Source organism: Arvicanthis niloticus, chromosome 27, assembly GCF_011762505.2.
Source record: "Arvicanthis niloticus isolate mArvNil1 chromosome 27, mArvNil1.pat.X, whole genome shotgun sequence".
Lineage (NCBI taxonomy): Eukaryota > Metazoa > Chordata > Mammalia > Rodentia > Muridae > Arvicanthis > Arvicanthis niloticus.
In genome coordinates this window covers 4,357,575-4,372,852 of record NC_133435.1, presented here as the reverse complement: position 1 = coordinate 4,372,852, position 15,278 = coordinate 4,357,575, and the positions used below count along the sequence as shown (strand labels likewise).

General features: G+C 41.0%; 2 protein-coding genes across 8 annotated transcripts in view; one reads left to right on the top strand and one right to left on the bottom strand.

Moving 5' to 3' along the window:
- Positions 1–281: 281 nt before the first annotated feature.
- Positions 282–5,243, bottom strand: Ankrd49 (ankyrin repeat domain 49). 3 transcript variants are annotated; one of them, XM_076926039.1, is made up of 3 exons: positions 5,111–5,243; positions 3,105–3,455; positions 282–2,089 (listed from the first exon to the last, which is right to left on the bottom strand). In XM_076926039.1, exons 2-3 carry the CDS (start codon positions 3,360–3,362, stop codon positions 1,628–1,630), a joined length of 720 nt encoding a protein of 239 aa, XP_076782154.1. In that variant the 5' UTR covers positions 3,363–3,455; positions 5,111–5,243; the 3' UTR covers positions 282–1,627. The 3 variants fall into 3 exon arrangements, with proteins under 3 accessions (XP_076782154.1, XP_076782153.1, XP_076782155.1); XM_076926038.1 differs by having other exon boundaries at positions 5,052–5,164; XM_076926040.1 differs by lacking the exon at positions 5,111–5,243 and adding an exon at positions 4,272–4,345.
- Positions 5,244–5,248: 5 nt separating this feature from the next.
- Mre11 (MRE11 double strand break repair nuclease) overlaps positions 5,249–15,278 on the top strand; it is a 62,940-nt gene continuing 52,910 nt past the window's right edge. The window contains exons 1-4 of one of the 5 annotated variants that reach the window (XM_076926033.1): positions 5,249–5,351; positions 6,036–6,146; positions 7,507–7,639; positions 11,290–11,450. In XM_076926033.1, the coding sequence (XP_076782148.1) occupies positions 6,127–6,146; positions 7,507–7,639; positions 11,290–11,450 (314 nt within the window). In that variant the 5' untranslated portion in view covers positions 5,249–5,351; positions 6,036–6,126. Of the gene's footprint in view, positions 5,403–5,489; positions 5,617–6,035; positions 6,147–7,506; positions 7,640–11,289; positions 11,451–15,278 lie in introns of those variants that run through there. The other 4 variants (XM_076926034.1, XM_076926036.1, XM_076926037.1 and 1 more) reach the window with 4 other exon arrangements.

Sequence of the window (15,278 nt, the reverse complement as noted above, 5' to 3'; positions counted from 1 at the left end):
CAGAGGCAGGCGGATTTCTGAGTTCGAGGCCAGCCTGGTCTACAGAGTGAGTTCCAGGACAGCCAGGGCTACAGAGAAACCCTGTCTCGAAAAACCAAAAAAAAAAAAAAAAAAAAAAACAACTGTTTTGGTGTGTTACTTTTTTTTCTTGTTGTGACTAAACACTTTAAACAAATGCTGTAAGAACTTATGGCTTAAGAGACAGTCTTCATGGAGGAGAAGGAAGAGCATATGTGAGGTAGCTGGTCACTACCTAGTGAGGAAACAGAGACAAACACTGGTTCTTGGCTTGCTTTCTTTTTATTTAATCTGGGACTTTAGCCCAGGTGATGGTGCCACCCACATCTGGATATACATCCTTTCTTCAGTTAAACTTTTTGAGAAAACTCCCTTCCAGACACGGTTGAGGTGTATCTCCTAGGTGATTCTAAGTTGTCAATGAGCCCCCAGTGTCCTTTTCCTGGATTCAAGTTCTTATGTTCAGAAGACCCCTCAAAAATACAGAAGGGCTAGGGAGTCCATCAAAAACTATGTTGCAGGCACCAAGAAGATAAAAGTTAAGATAATTTGAACAAATGTGCCATAGATTTGGTAAAGTTATATTCAAGTTGCCTTCTGCATTGTCAAAACTTGTATTCTATTTGTATTTACAGTCTGTGTTACTATTCATATTATGAGTTTTTTCATTTGTTTGCTTGCTTGCTTTTGTTTTTCTTTTTTCCATTTTAAGAAAGCCTGAGCCACTTGATGTTCTGGTCCCACATGACAATCCTCACTGTTAGAATTCCTTGTCCTTTTTCTTTTGTCATGGCTTATAGAAAATGAGGGCCGTGGGGGTAGTGCTGGACATTTCCTGGAACTCATGAGTAATGTCTAATCCAGCCGGAGAGAAAGGTGAACACTTCGGAGGGCAGTTTTAATCTTTTGGACCAATGTACAGTTTTGTGCATGTCTAAATGGAGACACTGTCTGGCCATAACAGTAAAGGTCACATGGGTTGACCAGCGTGAGGTAGGACTGTCCATAGGATTATGAATGTGGTGGGGGAGGCAGTGTAAAACATTCAAGGATTAAACATCTCCCTAACTGCTTTTCTCAAAATGGTCTACATCTTAAAAAAACAAAACATCTAAACATTCCACTACTATTTTTTAACTTACAAAAATGTTAAGTCACTAATTGTTTAGTGTTTCTTGTTTAGAATGAAAGCAACTGGAGATACAGAGAAGACAGCTGAACTGCACCAGTATGCTGAAGATGAAAATTTGGAGTTAGCTTATAAAAATACAAGTCAGTATGCTAAACTGAACAAAGGTCCAGGGTATGAGATATTTAAAAATACTTTTCTCTTGGATCAGCACCAAAAAATATCCTTAGTTTTATATCACCCGCGTCCAGTAAAATTATTTCTGATAAAAATCACAAACTGCAGAAATCACCACAGATGCACCCAAATACCTTTCAAATACATGTGACATCAAGGTCAGGCAGTTCACTTGGAAGAAAACTGTGATGCATACAACAGAATTTCTGTAGTGAGACATCTGTTCTTTGTACATGGGAATATTTTACATCTCACACATGGGAGGCACTGGTACTTTAAAACTTAAGAAAACTACTAGAGTCATTAAGACGGAGGTGAAGAGTTTGTACAGCCTTCCACGATTTCAAAGAGGTAGTGATAGATGCTTGTCCTCCTGGCAATATCAGAAGCAGTTTCTTGTGAGTTGTTCTTTAGCTCTGGTTTGATGTAACGATTCATCAGGAGGAGTTCCAGGGTGTCTCTGCTGTCTCTGTTCCCAGCAGCAAGGTGCAAAGGGGTCAAAAGGCCTTTTGTTTGGGCGTTGATGTCTGCATCGTGCTGAAGTAAGAAAGAGGCTACCCTGGTATTATTCCACTTACAAGCACTGTGCAGTGGTGTCCAGCCATCCACCGTCACTGCATGAACATCTGCTCCTTGAGCCACCAGCTCACGAACAACATCTAAATGTCCACTGTAGGCTGCTCGGTGAAGAGGGGTATACTCATCTTCATCCCTAGTGTTCACTTCAGCAGCCTTCTCAGAGAGTAGTCTCTGCACTGTAGCAAGCTAATGGAAAGAAAGAGAACTTTAAAGAAGTCCAACTCAAAAAAGACAATGAAGAGATAATTAAAGCATCCAGTAGCTTCAGACTTTAAGATGTTTTTAGGGGAGGAGGGTAACTGATTAATAGTGAGCAAGTTACAGCTCATTACACTCAGGAGCAGCTCAGGAATCTGGTTCTGATTATCACCATTAGCTCTACATTATCCTACTCTAACAAATGCCTAATGTCCCATTCCTGGACCCTAGATAAACAAAGGGCTTATCTGTATTTTATATTTCACCTCTAAAGCAAGCCTAATTATCAGATTATATCAATATACATGGTGTAACCAGAAAATAAAAATCAAACTCCTTTTAACAGTAGAATAAAGTGATGTTGAAGCAACTTAGAGTCTAAAGAACTCATCTCCTCCTAGAGATGAGATCATGTTGCTGGGGGCATCAAGTTTGGGTTTGGTCTGTGGACCAGACAGAATGCATTGTGCTCTGGGATTGAAAAGTTATTATAAACTGCAAAACCCTTTCAGTTTCAACTTACTAACACAGATATGGGAGAACTTAGTAAAACTAAGTACAAATGGTCAAGTGGGAAGAGCAGATTTTGATAGTGGTTTTGGATGACTCCAGTACATGTGCCTCCTTGCAGGACTTTGTGAGGCATAAACAAGTGCAATAAGACACTTGGTGGAGTTGCATCTAAGTCAGTCTCCAGCTTACCTGTCCTTAGTAACACTGATGAGTAGAAGGATCCTAATAATTTAATTAGAGGGCTATTTATAATTACCCCCAGACATCTATAGCCAGCTTATAATGTAATGTGCACTGTCATATACACTACTTCATTTGACACACCTATAAATTAGACAAATATTAAACTACCACTTTTAAAGACAAGAAATTAAAGGGTCAAAAATGGTGGAATGTGCCCAAAGGTAAAGAAAAATAGAGGTTCAGGGTCAGGTCTTTGGGCTTCAAACCGAATGCTTTTCCAACCATGTAATGGTTTCTTTTTTTTTACCCGATTTTTTTCAGCAGCCCAAAGAAGCAATTTGCTTGGATCTTTTTCCATTTTTTTTTCTTGCAATAGATACCACTCTTCGTTTTTTTCCTCTTGCTCTTCATCTTCATCAGAATTGCCTACCCAGAGACTCTGAGTACCAGTGGGAATCAGGTGTCCGTGGGTTTTCAACAACTCAAGCTGGTTAAACTGTTCAGAAAAGTCCACAGAGTTTCCCAGGTCTGGCTTTTCATCATCCTTTACTTTTTCTTTTTCCATTTTTGCTACTCTTCTAAATAAAAAGCATTTCAAGTACTAGGGTACAATCTTTAAAGAGATGAATTATGTCTGCATTGTTTGATTCTTCCCAACCTGGAAACACAAACAAAACAGTTGTTAGCACAGCAGTAACTAGATATCAATAGCACAGATACCAACCTTATGAACAAGCGGATGAATTCTATGTCACAACCTTATGAGCAAGCCGGATAAATTCTATGTCATAAAGGCTTTGGTGTTTTCTTATAATATCCATTAAAATTACTAAATACAGGACTTCAGAGATTTCTACTATCTATGATTACTTATAGTCTTTGGCTTTTAAAAAATGTTTTCTTCTACCAGGTAAATGGCTACAACCATCTTAATTTGAATTTATTAACTTAGGTATGTTAAGAATGGCTACAACCACTTTAATTTGAATCTATTAATTTAGGTATATTAAGACTGATAGAGTTCAGGCAGTGAGAATACAGGAGAACCAAAATTTACCCAGTCCTAAAAGATTAGTCTTCTGCTAAACTGCCATATTAATTTATAAACTGACATCTGCTTCAAGAGTTACCAGCCTTAAAGAAACTGAGAAGTTACTTTGAAAACAATCAATCTTTTAACTATATTTGTTGAACTTGGTAGTTTTTCATTGCTATTGTCAAATGTTACCACTTTCATTCTGTTGATCCCATTAGATTCTAATGTTTATTATTTCAGGTGCTATGTCTTATGTTGTTCTGCCATTAACCTTTTAAGGATAGGGCCATCTTTAACACAGATTACTGTGCTATTTGTATGTAACCTGCACTAAGAACTATTTGTATCACTGAACTTAAGACCTATCATTTAATTTTGCTCTGAATGGCCTCTAAGAGGAGCTTAGTTATATGCTCCTCATAGTTTTGTTCTACTTACTTTCACATGCTTAATATTCTGTTGTCCTATTAAGCTTCATCACTAGTGACAAGAGCACCAGAATCATGTCCAGTAACTTCTTAGGGCCTATAAATTCCAAAAGGGGTTTGTAAGGTTTTGGCTGGATTGTCTTTTTTTTTTTTTTTAGACCTATCAGCACTGCTATTTCCTTGCCGTTTTCAATTTTTCCTTTCACCTCAAACTAATTTTCTAAAAAGCTACCATACATCAATTCATCAAACGCTTAACAGATGTCGATAACCAAAACACAGCACAGATCTCAGCCCTCCTTCCCACACCTGAAAACTTCATATTCTGAACTTATCGTTTCAGATGTAAGCTACATTTAAAATTGTCTTGGGATGTTTAACTCGAAAATCCAACCCAAATGTATCTCGACTTTGGGTATGAAGCTCGATGGATACTACTATGGAGGAATAGGATGTTTCCTAACTTAAAGGGAACACACTCCATTTTGAGAGTGATTCCAACTGTTCCAATTCTTATCTCAGTGGGTGGAGCTCCACGTCCCATTTCAGAGACCCGTGCTGACAAGATTAAAACACGCTGTGGTACCTCAGGACCTTCTGGGGTCCTGAGGAGTCTGATCTAATTCAAGCTCCAAATTATTTTCACTGCACTCTCTTCAAGGTTCTCTGAGCATACAAATCAAGGCAGACGTGGTGAGCCGGGGATTCTAGGGCGACTGTCAAGGGAAACAGGGAAGCAAGGTCTTTGGTCAAGCCAAATCCCAAAGCGAAGAAGCTGCCACGGTGCTACCTGCGAGGTGGCCGGCCGCCCACAGCTGCCCGCCCCACCGCTCCGGACACGCGCCTCACCTTCCACAGAGAGCACCTCACCGAGAACTTCGTTTCCGGGTTCGCCCCTCCGCTGCTCAGGATTGGCTCTTGCGAGGGGACGAGCCATCCTGTACCCAATGACAATCTAGAAACTCTGTGACGTCATGCAACCAGCGGCTCTCGCGAGAAGTACGGATGCCGCTCTCCCGCGCCTAGTTCGGGTTTCTGGTTGCTGTTTTTCTTTCGTTCTGGCGACTCCCGCCCTTTTTTTTTTCCTGAGGTAGAGCTGGGCTGTGGCGTCGCTGGTCGGCTCTGACAGGTCCAGGTCGGGGTAATTTAGGCCTTGCTGCGGTCTTGTAGCGTGCGGGTCCCGGGCGGAAGCTCCGAAAGTGTGGGGCCGTCGGGCAAGACGGGCCGGGTGGGCTGGGAGGGATGCAGGCTCTGCGTTCCGCCACGGAGTCCAGCGGGTGGAAGATCGTCCGCCGTGGCAGCGCCGCCTTCGCAAAGTGACCACTCTGAGCTGTCTGTCACCGTGGATCCAAGAGGTGTTCCACGTAGACCCCGTATTTGGTTATTTATTCTGGCTTTAAATGTGGGCTGCCTCATAAAGCCATGTTAGTGTTAAGAATCTGGTCCTGTGTTAAGATTCAAAGTCCTGCGCGGTGCAGCTTAAATTTATGCACGTAAAAAGTCACGTTTGATTCTTCCTGTCCAGGGATTTACTACACACCAATCTCATGAGGAAAATAGTAGAGAAGTAGTCGTGATAGTGCAATTAGGACTTCACTTAAGGATGTGACTTTCTGTTCTTAGGTCATGAAACAATTATAATCAGTGTTGAAGACGAACATAGGACTTTCCCAAAATTGCTAGTGCTTGTTCAAGAAGTCTATTTTACAGCTGAACTCACGTTGGTGAAATATGTGCAACCTTTATAATATGTGCATTTTGGTATTTATTTTAGAGTTTGGAATCGGTTGGCTTTTCTGACATACCTGAACACAACCTCAGGGTACTTGGAAGGAACCTGGTGCCAGAGGAACTCTACCGTAAAAATGAGCCCCGCAGATCCACTGTAAGCCTCACATTTTAATTGTGATGACCTTAAGAGAAAAATAACATTTTAATAAAAACAGCAACAGAATTTGATAGTGGACAGAGTACCCCTAAAAACGTGCCTGTCATGCTTAATTAAAAGCACATACTATATGCTTATTAGCAAAAAAATAAGGTGGGTGAATGTGTTGCAGTAATTTATTACATGGCCATGCAGGGAAGCTCAGGCCCTTGGGCTTTGTCTTAAAGTGCCGAGTCTATAAATAGTCTTTTAGAGTAAGTTGCCCTAGTTGAAGTGAATTTGAACAAAATGGAAAGAAATAGAAGGACTATAGAAGTTAGGTAGGAGAAGAAAATCCTTGAACATGAATGGAGTCTCCAACTCTGGTTTCAAGCTCTTGGTCAAAACTAGTTGTATAGTGTTAGGAAGATCAACAATTCTCTCGGCTTGCCTGGTTTTATTTTTCATTTGTATAACTAGCCTAATAATATTTCTTTCCAGTTAATTTTGAGGTCTAAATGAGAGTGGAAGGGTATAGCTGTGGGAGCTGAGAAGGTTGTGGCACAGCCAGGGCTTCGTGCAGACAACTGTGGAAGTCTGTGAGTTGGTGGAGTTATGTACAAAATTGAATTAATTATAGTTGAGTGAAATTAGCCTCACTTTTAATGCTCTTTAGCCTTGTTTCTGCTGCTGGCTGTGTGATGAGTGAGTTGCTTTCTCCGTGTCTGGCTTTATTTTTTAGAGATAGTGACCGTCTATGGGGACTGAGATATAAAGTGTCTTAAAGACCTAAACTTAATGCTAAGTTTAAGTGAGTGTTAGTAACTGGTAAGCTGCTGATCTACCTGAAAGTACCTTTGTTTGGATGTAAACAATTCTGTTTTGTTATTTGGCCAAATTTATTATTGAAAACTGTGTAAAGAGCAGAGTCAGGCAGATGTCATCAGAGTTTGGGATGTAAGCAACTAGTATATTAGTATAAAATCTGTTCTTACATGTAGAGGAAGATTTTTAAATGACTTTCCTAGAAAAGTGTACGGTCAGATACTTAACAAGGGAGCAAACTAAGCCTTCTGGATTTTTGCGGAGCTGTCTAGGGAACAGACTTGACTGCATAAAACTGGTCATAAGAAGGCTATACATTTCAGATCAGACAGGGACCACTTACACGTGTCACTCTGTATTTGCTCTGTATTGAACTTGTGATTAGAAAGCTGTGATGCTAATCTGTTGAGTACTGCAAACTTTGATGCCAAGTCTGAGGCTACAGAAATGACTTTGCTTTGTAGTTGCTATTGTTTACTTTATGCTTGGGTCTCCATTTGTTTGAATATCCTTTTAATAGATGTCACTGAATTTTGTTCTCTTCTTTATACAGTGATGATGAAGACACATTTAAAATCCTGGTTGCCACTGATATTCATCTTGGATTTATGGAGAAAGATGCAGTTAGAGGAAATGATACATTTGTGACATTTGATGAAATTTTAAGACTTGCCCTGGAAAATGAAGTGAGTCTGGGTTACATTGTGCATGCTCTAATATACTTCCTTGGTAATGGGCTTTTTTCCATTAAGTTAGAGTTATTATATAAATTCATGCATTCGCATTTCTTGGCTAAATACCAATACACTAAAAGGTAAAATTAAAATCTGGTTAAAATTTTGAGTTCTTTATGTTTACAATTGGGGCAGAAACTGCTGTGACAAATAACCTTCAAATTTAGAAACACAGGGTGTTTAATGATGTACCAACCTGTTATGATTTCTACCTGAAATAAAAAGATGGCTGTTAGTTTTCAAAGAACATATATCCAACCAGAATGTGAGATAACAATTCCCAAGCAGTCAAGTACAAGGTCACAACTGTACCTGGGATATTATTCCCTGGGACTTTGGAGGTAGAGGAGATTGGTGTTTATATGAGACCAGTCTAGGAGGTGACATTTAACACATGTGTTGAAGGAGAAACAAGGCCCAGGTATAAGACAACAGGGGACTATGTTAGGGACTGGTTTAGCTTGCCTTGTGGGCCATGTGTGTTCTGAAAGAGGGCTGAGAATATAGCTCGGTTAGTAGACTACTTGTGTACTTGTGTACTTGTGTACAAGGGATGAATCCACAGCGCTACATAAGACTTGAGTGCAGTGGCACACTTGTAATCCCAACACCAAGGAGGGAGAGGCAGGAAGTTCAAGGTCATCTTCAATTACCATAGTGACTTTGAGGCTAGCTTGAACTACATGGATGAGATCCCATATTTAAAAAAAAAAAAAAAAAAAAAAAAAAAAATGCCAAAAGCCTAGACCTGAGAGGGTTTGAGAAGTACTAATGTGTAGTTGCCAGACTCAGTTTGTGCTCAGTGCAGAAGGAAAGTCCAGCAGCCTGGTACTGTAGCAGGAGTTGGAGACTATTTTAATGCTTTTAAAACTGGCGGTATTGGGTGTAGAAAAGAATGAATATGAGAGACATAACAGAAAGTGTACATATGTTAGTTTTTAGGATTTGAAAGTGAGGTATGTTGAACGTGGGTGTCTGATGGTGGCATTGGTTTAAAACATCTAATTGAAGGAGAATCTGTCTGGGAAGGTGTTGAACTCTAACTTAGCCAGAATAGAGTTGAAGATTGCAGTGGGGAATGTCCCAGCAGGTAGGTGAGTGTCTGCAGAGCCCGGGAGGGAGTAGGAGAATAAACACAGGAGCCCTTCAGCTTATGGTGAGACCCCTAGTGCCCTCTACATCGCTAGCCCTCCTCACTGTCTCACATGGTGGCTTACAACCATTTCTAATGGGATCCGATGCCCTCTTCTGGTGTTTTGAATCTAGAGTCAAATGCACATACAAGGCTATACCTTGACCTTGGTCCTTCCTGGGCTCTGGGCCCTTTACAATGTGACCTGTTCTCCCAGGGCCCAGGATCATTTGTTGCCGTGCCTGTTCCCTGGTGGGTTCTTCTGGTGGGTTAGGGTTCTTCTCTGCGACCTTGTAGGTCAACCTTTCTGATTTACCACCTGACTTTAGGCAGGGTGACTTCTCACTTGAGTTTATTTTTTTTTGAGGGGTAGGATAGGGAGTTATTGAGGTGACCCCATAGCCCATGCTGTCTTCATTATATGTGGCTAAGAACAACCTTGAAATTCTGGTCCTCCACCTCTTAAATACTGGGTTATAGACATCTGACACTGTGCACAGCCGTAGTTTACCTTTTTGAAGAGATTTTTTTCCCCCGTACCTCCAAGCACTCTGTGACATGACACTGCTTTTCTTCTCATAGCCTCACTGAAATTGGTATATTAAGTTGTTTATCTAGTAATTATCTGTGTTCCCCTATGGACAGTAAAATCTTTCTGTTGCTTAGTAATGTATTATGTGATGCCTAAGAAAACTTAGCTCTGTACCAGGCACCCACTTAGAGCTGTTGATCTTTGACCTGAAATTCCCACAGGCTACTAGCAGCCTGCATTCTTCCCAGAGTGATGTTTCTGCTATGAGATAAGAAAGGAAGAATGGGTGCTGGCTGTTGGTGGCACACACCTTTCATCCCAGCACTCGCTAGGCAGAAGCAGGCAGATCTCTGTGCATTCAGCTAACTGCTTGCTCTCTTGCTGTAACAGAGCACTGTTCTCTATGTGTAATGGGAGTGAGAGACAGTTACAAGGAGTAAAGCAGTTTTCCTACACAGCCTTGGATTCCACTGAAGCAAGATGAGTGTAATGTCACCTTTCAGTATCCTTCTTCTAGCCGTCTAAGGCTTGACACGCTCTCAGTTTCAGTCTAAGCTTGTTATTCTCCTGGAAGCTAAGAAATTAATTTAATTTTCATCTAAATGAAGCTTACGTCTTTGGTCTTTCCCGGTGGATTTAAACTGTAACTTGCACCTTGAAAAGGATATAGGCAGCCGCTGTAGGAAGGTTAGAAACTGGTTGAATATGCTGGTTTTGTGTTCTGTCAGGATAGATTCTTTCCCTTAGTGGAGTAAAACTTAAGGCCAAAGGAGGCCTGCTTTCCTGCCACGGAACCCTGAGCATGCTCTTTTGTAAGTCTTTGGGTTTGGAAACAGCTCCCCCTGAGCCTGGCTGTTACTGCTTTGTCCATTTCTACTCCATGTTTCCTGATTCCCTTCTGCATGTCCCATGCTGGATCTTTCAAGTGCATATTATATGTGTCCTTTAGCATTTCTTATTTACTATATTTACTTTGTTTTTGAAACCTTTTGAAATCTTGACTTTTAAGTTCTCTTTTATACAGACCCTTGCCATCTAACTATTCTTATTTTATTACTTTGTTCCTTGTTTTTTTTTTTGTTTTGTTTTTTTTGTTTTTTTTTTTTTTAACCTGTCTGATAATAGTTTTTCTATATAGCCATGGCTGTCCTGGATATCACTCTGTAGACCAGGCTAGCCTTGTCTCTAATCTGCCTGCACACATTGTGTATTGGTATGTGAGTGCATGTGTTCATGTGTGCATGTGAGGCCAGAGGTTTATATTGGATATCTTCAATTTCTTTCTACCATATTTTTTGAAAGAGTCTCTTATTGAACCCGAAGAACTTATTATTAAAGTTCCTTTGACTAGTACAGCAATAGAGATCTATGTTTCAGTGTCTTCTGAGTAATTAAAAACTAATCATCTTGGCTCTTTTTATCTATCTTCATTCGTTTTAGCTGTGGTTGAGCCTAGGGTCTACCTTGGGTATCATACACGGCAGGCCAAACTATACCAGTAGCCTACCCCTTCCCCTCTTTAAAGTTGAGCAGTATCCTCACTTCACTGTGTTGCTAAGGCTGAGCTAGAGAGATGGCTCAGCAGTTAAGAGCACTGACTGACTGCTCTTCCAGAGGTCCTGAGTTCAATTCTCAGCAAACACATGGTGGCTCACAACCATTTCTAATGGGATCCGATGCCCTCTTCTGGTGTGTCTGAAGACAGCTACAGTGTACTCACATAAAATAAATAAATCTTAAAAGAAAGAAAGAAAAAAAAAAGAAAGAAAGAAAGAAAGGAAGGAACAAAGGAAGGAAGGAACAAAGGAAGGAAGGAACAAAGGCAGGCAGGCTTAAGTAATCACATGAGGCTGGGAAACCTTTTTTTCTATCTTGTCTATATTTTAAACAATTTTTGCCTTAAACTTACTAATTTTAACACTGTTTTCTATTGATTAGGTGGATTTTATTTTGTTAGGTGGTGATCTTTTCCATGAAAACAAGCCCTCGAGGAAAACCCTGCACAGCTGCTTGGAGCTGCTTAGGAAGTACTGTATGGGTGACCGCCCTGTGCAGTTTGAGGTCATCAGTGACCAGTCAGTCAACTTTGGTTTTAGTAAGTAAGTACGCTTACATTTGAGGGATGATTTACCTGGTTGTGATGTTTGTGTTGTTGCTGGCAAAATACCCTTACAAAGCAACTTTAAAAGGAAAATGTTTGTTTAGCGTATAATTCCATGTTATAGTCCATCATTTTGGGAAAGCCAACATAGAAAGTTCCAGCAGCTAGTTTTATCCACAATCAAGAGCAGAGAGAGAGAGAATGCAAACATGCATGCTTACTGCTCAGCTAGCTTTCTGTAGTCTCATACAGTCCTGGACTAAAACCTAGGGAGTGGTGCTGCTCACAGTGGGCTGTGGCTTCCCTATCAGTTACTGTAAACAAGACCATTTCCCACAGACATGGTCACAGGCCAGTGTGCACTCCTTTACTGAGACTCTTCCCAAGTGATTCTAGATTATGTCATGTGATAAAACCAACACATTATTTACTAGGTCTTTTGCCTTCATTCTGGGCAGTTTTGCAGTAGTTCAGTTCTTTGAATTTTCTGTATATCATTTTGTTAATTTGTATCTCTGAACTAATGTTGGCATTAAGTTTATTCCTAAATCTCTTATTCTCTTTTGTATTTTTTGCTATTGTTGTTTTCCTTTGGTATTTTTTATCTTTTTGACATGAATTTTGCAAGTTACCTGTATATTCCAGCTACTAAGTGTATATTCCAGCTACTAAGCCATTTTGTAGGCAGATAGATTTTCTCTAGTCAGTTGCCTTTAGCGATGGGTATGGTTTGTTGTTGTTGCCAGGTGGAGTTTTGATGGAGTCAGATACAGGATTCGTTTTGTTTAGGCTCATTGCTCTCGGTCTTATACTATGTAAGATTCTCTTTAAGTAAATCATCCATGTTGGGGATGGACCCAGAGCTTTGTGTATAAGAAGCATCTATTCTCCCACTGCCTTTTTTTTTTTCTTTTTAAAAATGTAAGGACACCATGTTACCTTTGAGTGAAGTGTGTTCTTAGTCTTACGTGCTCTCATTATGTTTTTTTTTTTTTTCTTGTCTTTGATGACTCTGGTACTGGTCAGTGTTTGTAGTCCTGTTGACCTTGGTATTAGGCTAAGATGTCTTCAGGTTTCTTCAGTGCAAAGCTGTTTTTCTGCCCATTGTTCTTGGTTAGAAGTGAGTCTTTAAGTCCAGGCTACACTCAGTGGGAGAGGATTATAGTCCACCTCTGTCTGGGGTCGGGGTGAAAGCCTTTAACCCCAGCACTCAGGAGGCAGAGGCAGTCAGATCTCTGTGAGTTCAAGTTCAGCCTAGTTTATAGAGAGGGTTCCAGGACAGCCAGGGCTGTTACACAGAGAAACCCTGTCTCAAACAAACAAACAAAACAACAAAAAACAAAACATCACCACCAGAGGGAGGAAGATCAAAGTATCCATGGCTGCTGTTAAACTTCCTGTCACTGAGCTCCTTCCTAACCTCTTCTATTTTTCACAGCATCTTTCTATGTTATTCCTGTTGGCCTCAAACCTCTCACAACCTCTTACCTCAGTGCCTTTGCCAGCTATGGCTATAGGTGTACACGATCATGCCTGCCTACCTTCTCTCTGAAGTAGCTTTCTTTAGGCATATGTGAGTGATGAGGTTTTATTCTTTTTATTGCTGTTGAATCTGTTGTCAATTTAATTGCTGGAAAGCCAATAGAGCATAATGGTTAGAAACATTGGATACGTGGATTGCCTGGGTGTGGTTATGCATGCCTGCAATCTCATCATCTTGGAGGCATAGGTAGGAGGCCAGTTGGGCATGCATCAGGTTCAAGGTCTGTCTGGCCTATGTAGTGAGAGCCTGTCTCCCCAACTTCCAAAAGAGCATGGGTTCTGGTGGTGTCAGTTCAGATCCTGGCTCTGTCATTCAGTGGTCACATGACTAAGTCATTCACTTAGTCATTCTCTTAGTTTCATTGTTTTTAAAGGGACAGAATTGTGCCAGGTACATGATTACAGAGATTTGAGTTAGCGAGAAAACTACTTAGACTATTTTGACCTGAAGAACTTGTGTAGGTGACTGAGGCATGCCTTGTGCTCTTGAGCCTTTAACTGTAGGCTGAACTCTGCGTACCTGCTTGGGTTTCAGCATACACTTGGCTTTTCATTCGCTCGTCTAGTGGTGCTGGGGTTGATCCAAGACCTCACATTGCCAGGCTCACTGACCGCTGAGCTGTATCCCCAGCCCTTCATCCTGCATTTCAATCTAACGATTGTTTTTCAGCAATTTCAGAAGGTTTGTTTGTTTGTTTGTTTGTTTGTTTTTTGAGATGGGGGTCTCCCTATGTATTTTTGGCTGGCCTGGATCTTACTGTGTAGACCAGGCTGGACCTGAACCCATAGAGAGCCTACTTCCTCTGCTTCCCAAATGCTGGGATTCAACGTGTGTGCCCTATACCTGGCTTAATTTCAGGAAATTCTTATCCATTACTTTTTTAAAACAATACTTTTCCCTTGCTTTTCCTGAATGTTTTTATCTTTTAATCCTTTTAATTTAAATTATTTTGTTTAATTACATTCCAGTCATTGCCCGCCCCCCCCCCACACACACACACAGTTCCTCCCAGTCCTCCTCCCCTTTGCCTGCAAGAGGGTGCTCCCCTTACCAACCCTCCCCCTCCCCGGGGCCTCAAGGCTCTCAGGATAAAGTGCATCTTCTCCACTGAGGCAGACCAGGCAGCCCTTTGTTATATTTGTGCCAGGGGCCTCTGACTGGCCCATGTATCTTCCTGGTTGGTGGCTCAGTCTCTGAGAACTCCCCCGGGTCTGGGTTAGATGAGACTGCTGGCCTTCCTATGGGGTTGCCATCCCCTTCAGCTTCTTTAGTTCTTCCCCTAATTCAACCATAGGGATCCCTGACTTCAGTCCAATAGTTGGGCGTAAGTATCTGCTTCAGTTTCTGTCAGTTGCTGGTAGGGCCTCTCAGAGGGCAGCCATGCCAGGCTCCCGTCTGTAAGTACATCATAGCATCAGTAATAGAGTCAGGCCTTGGTGCCCCCCATGAGATGGATCACAAGTTGGGTGGGTCATTGGACCTCCTTTCCTAAGTCTCATCTCCATTTTTGTCCCTGCAATTCTTTTAGACAGGAACAATTCTGGGTCAGGAATTTTGACTGTGGATTAGTAACACTGTCCCTCCATTTGAGGCCCTGTCTTTCTACTGGAGGAGTTCCCTTTCCCCAGTGTTGGACATTTTGGCTAAGGCCATCTTTTAAGATACAAAAGATTGGGGACTCTCTTTTTTGATATGAACACTAACTTCATTTTTCATCTCTCTAGATTGCATTCTGGTTAATTTCCTCTTCTGGTTTCCTTAGGCCATACAGGAAAAATGGATAAACACAGAAGGGAAATTTTGAAAGAAGACTGGATTGGCAAAGATCAAGTAGCCTGATCAGATTATAAGTAATTTACATTGTGGTTCATGAATTGGCAGAGAGGTGGAAGAGACTGGGAACTCCAAAAAGAGCCTCATGTCACAGGCCGTTAGTCTTTGATAGGGGTGGCCGCTCACACTTGGGGAAAATGGCTATTATTCATCGAGAGTTCTGTAAGAAACTGATTACATACTAAAGAAAATTTGTGTATGGGGGCTTTGTAAAAGCATCTGTCTCCTTCCTTGCAGTAAAGAGTGTACTTTTACTAAGGTTTTATTAACTTCCCAGTTACCAGCTATCCACAATTCATACAAACTATTTGTGGTTTGAATTTATTTGAAGTTAGTACAAAAACCAAGAGCTAGGGAAAAAAAAAAAGATGGATGCATTTGTCTTTTTAAAAATAAATATATTTATGGCAAAGGAATCCTGGAACAAAGCTAAAAATCATAATTTACTAA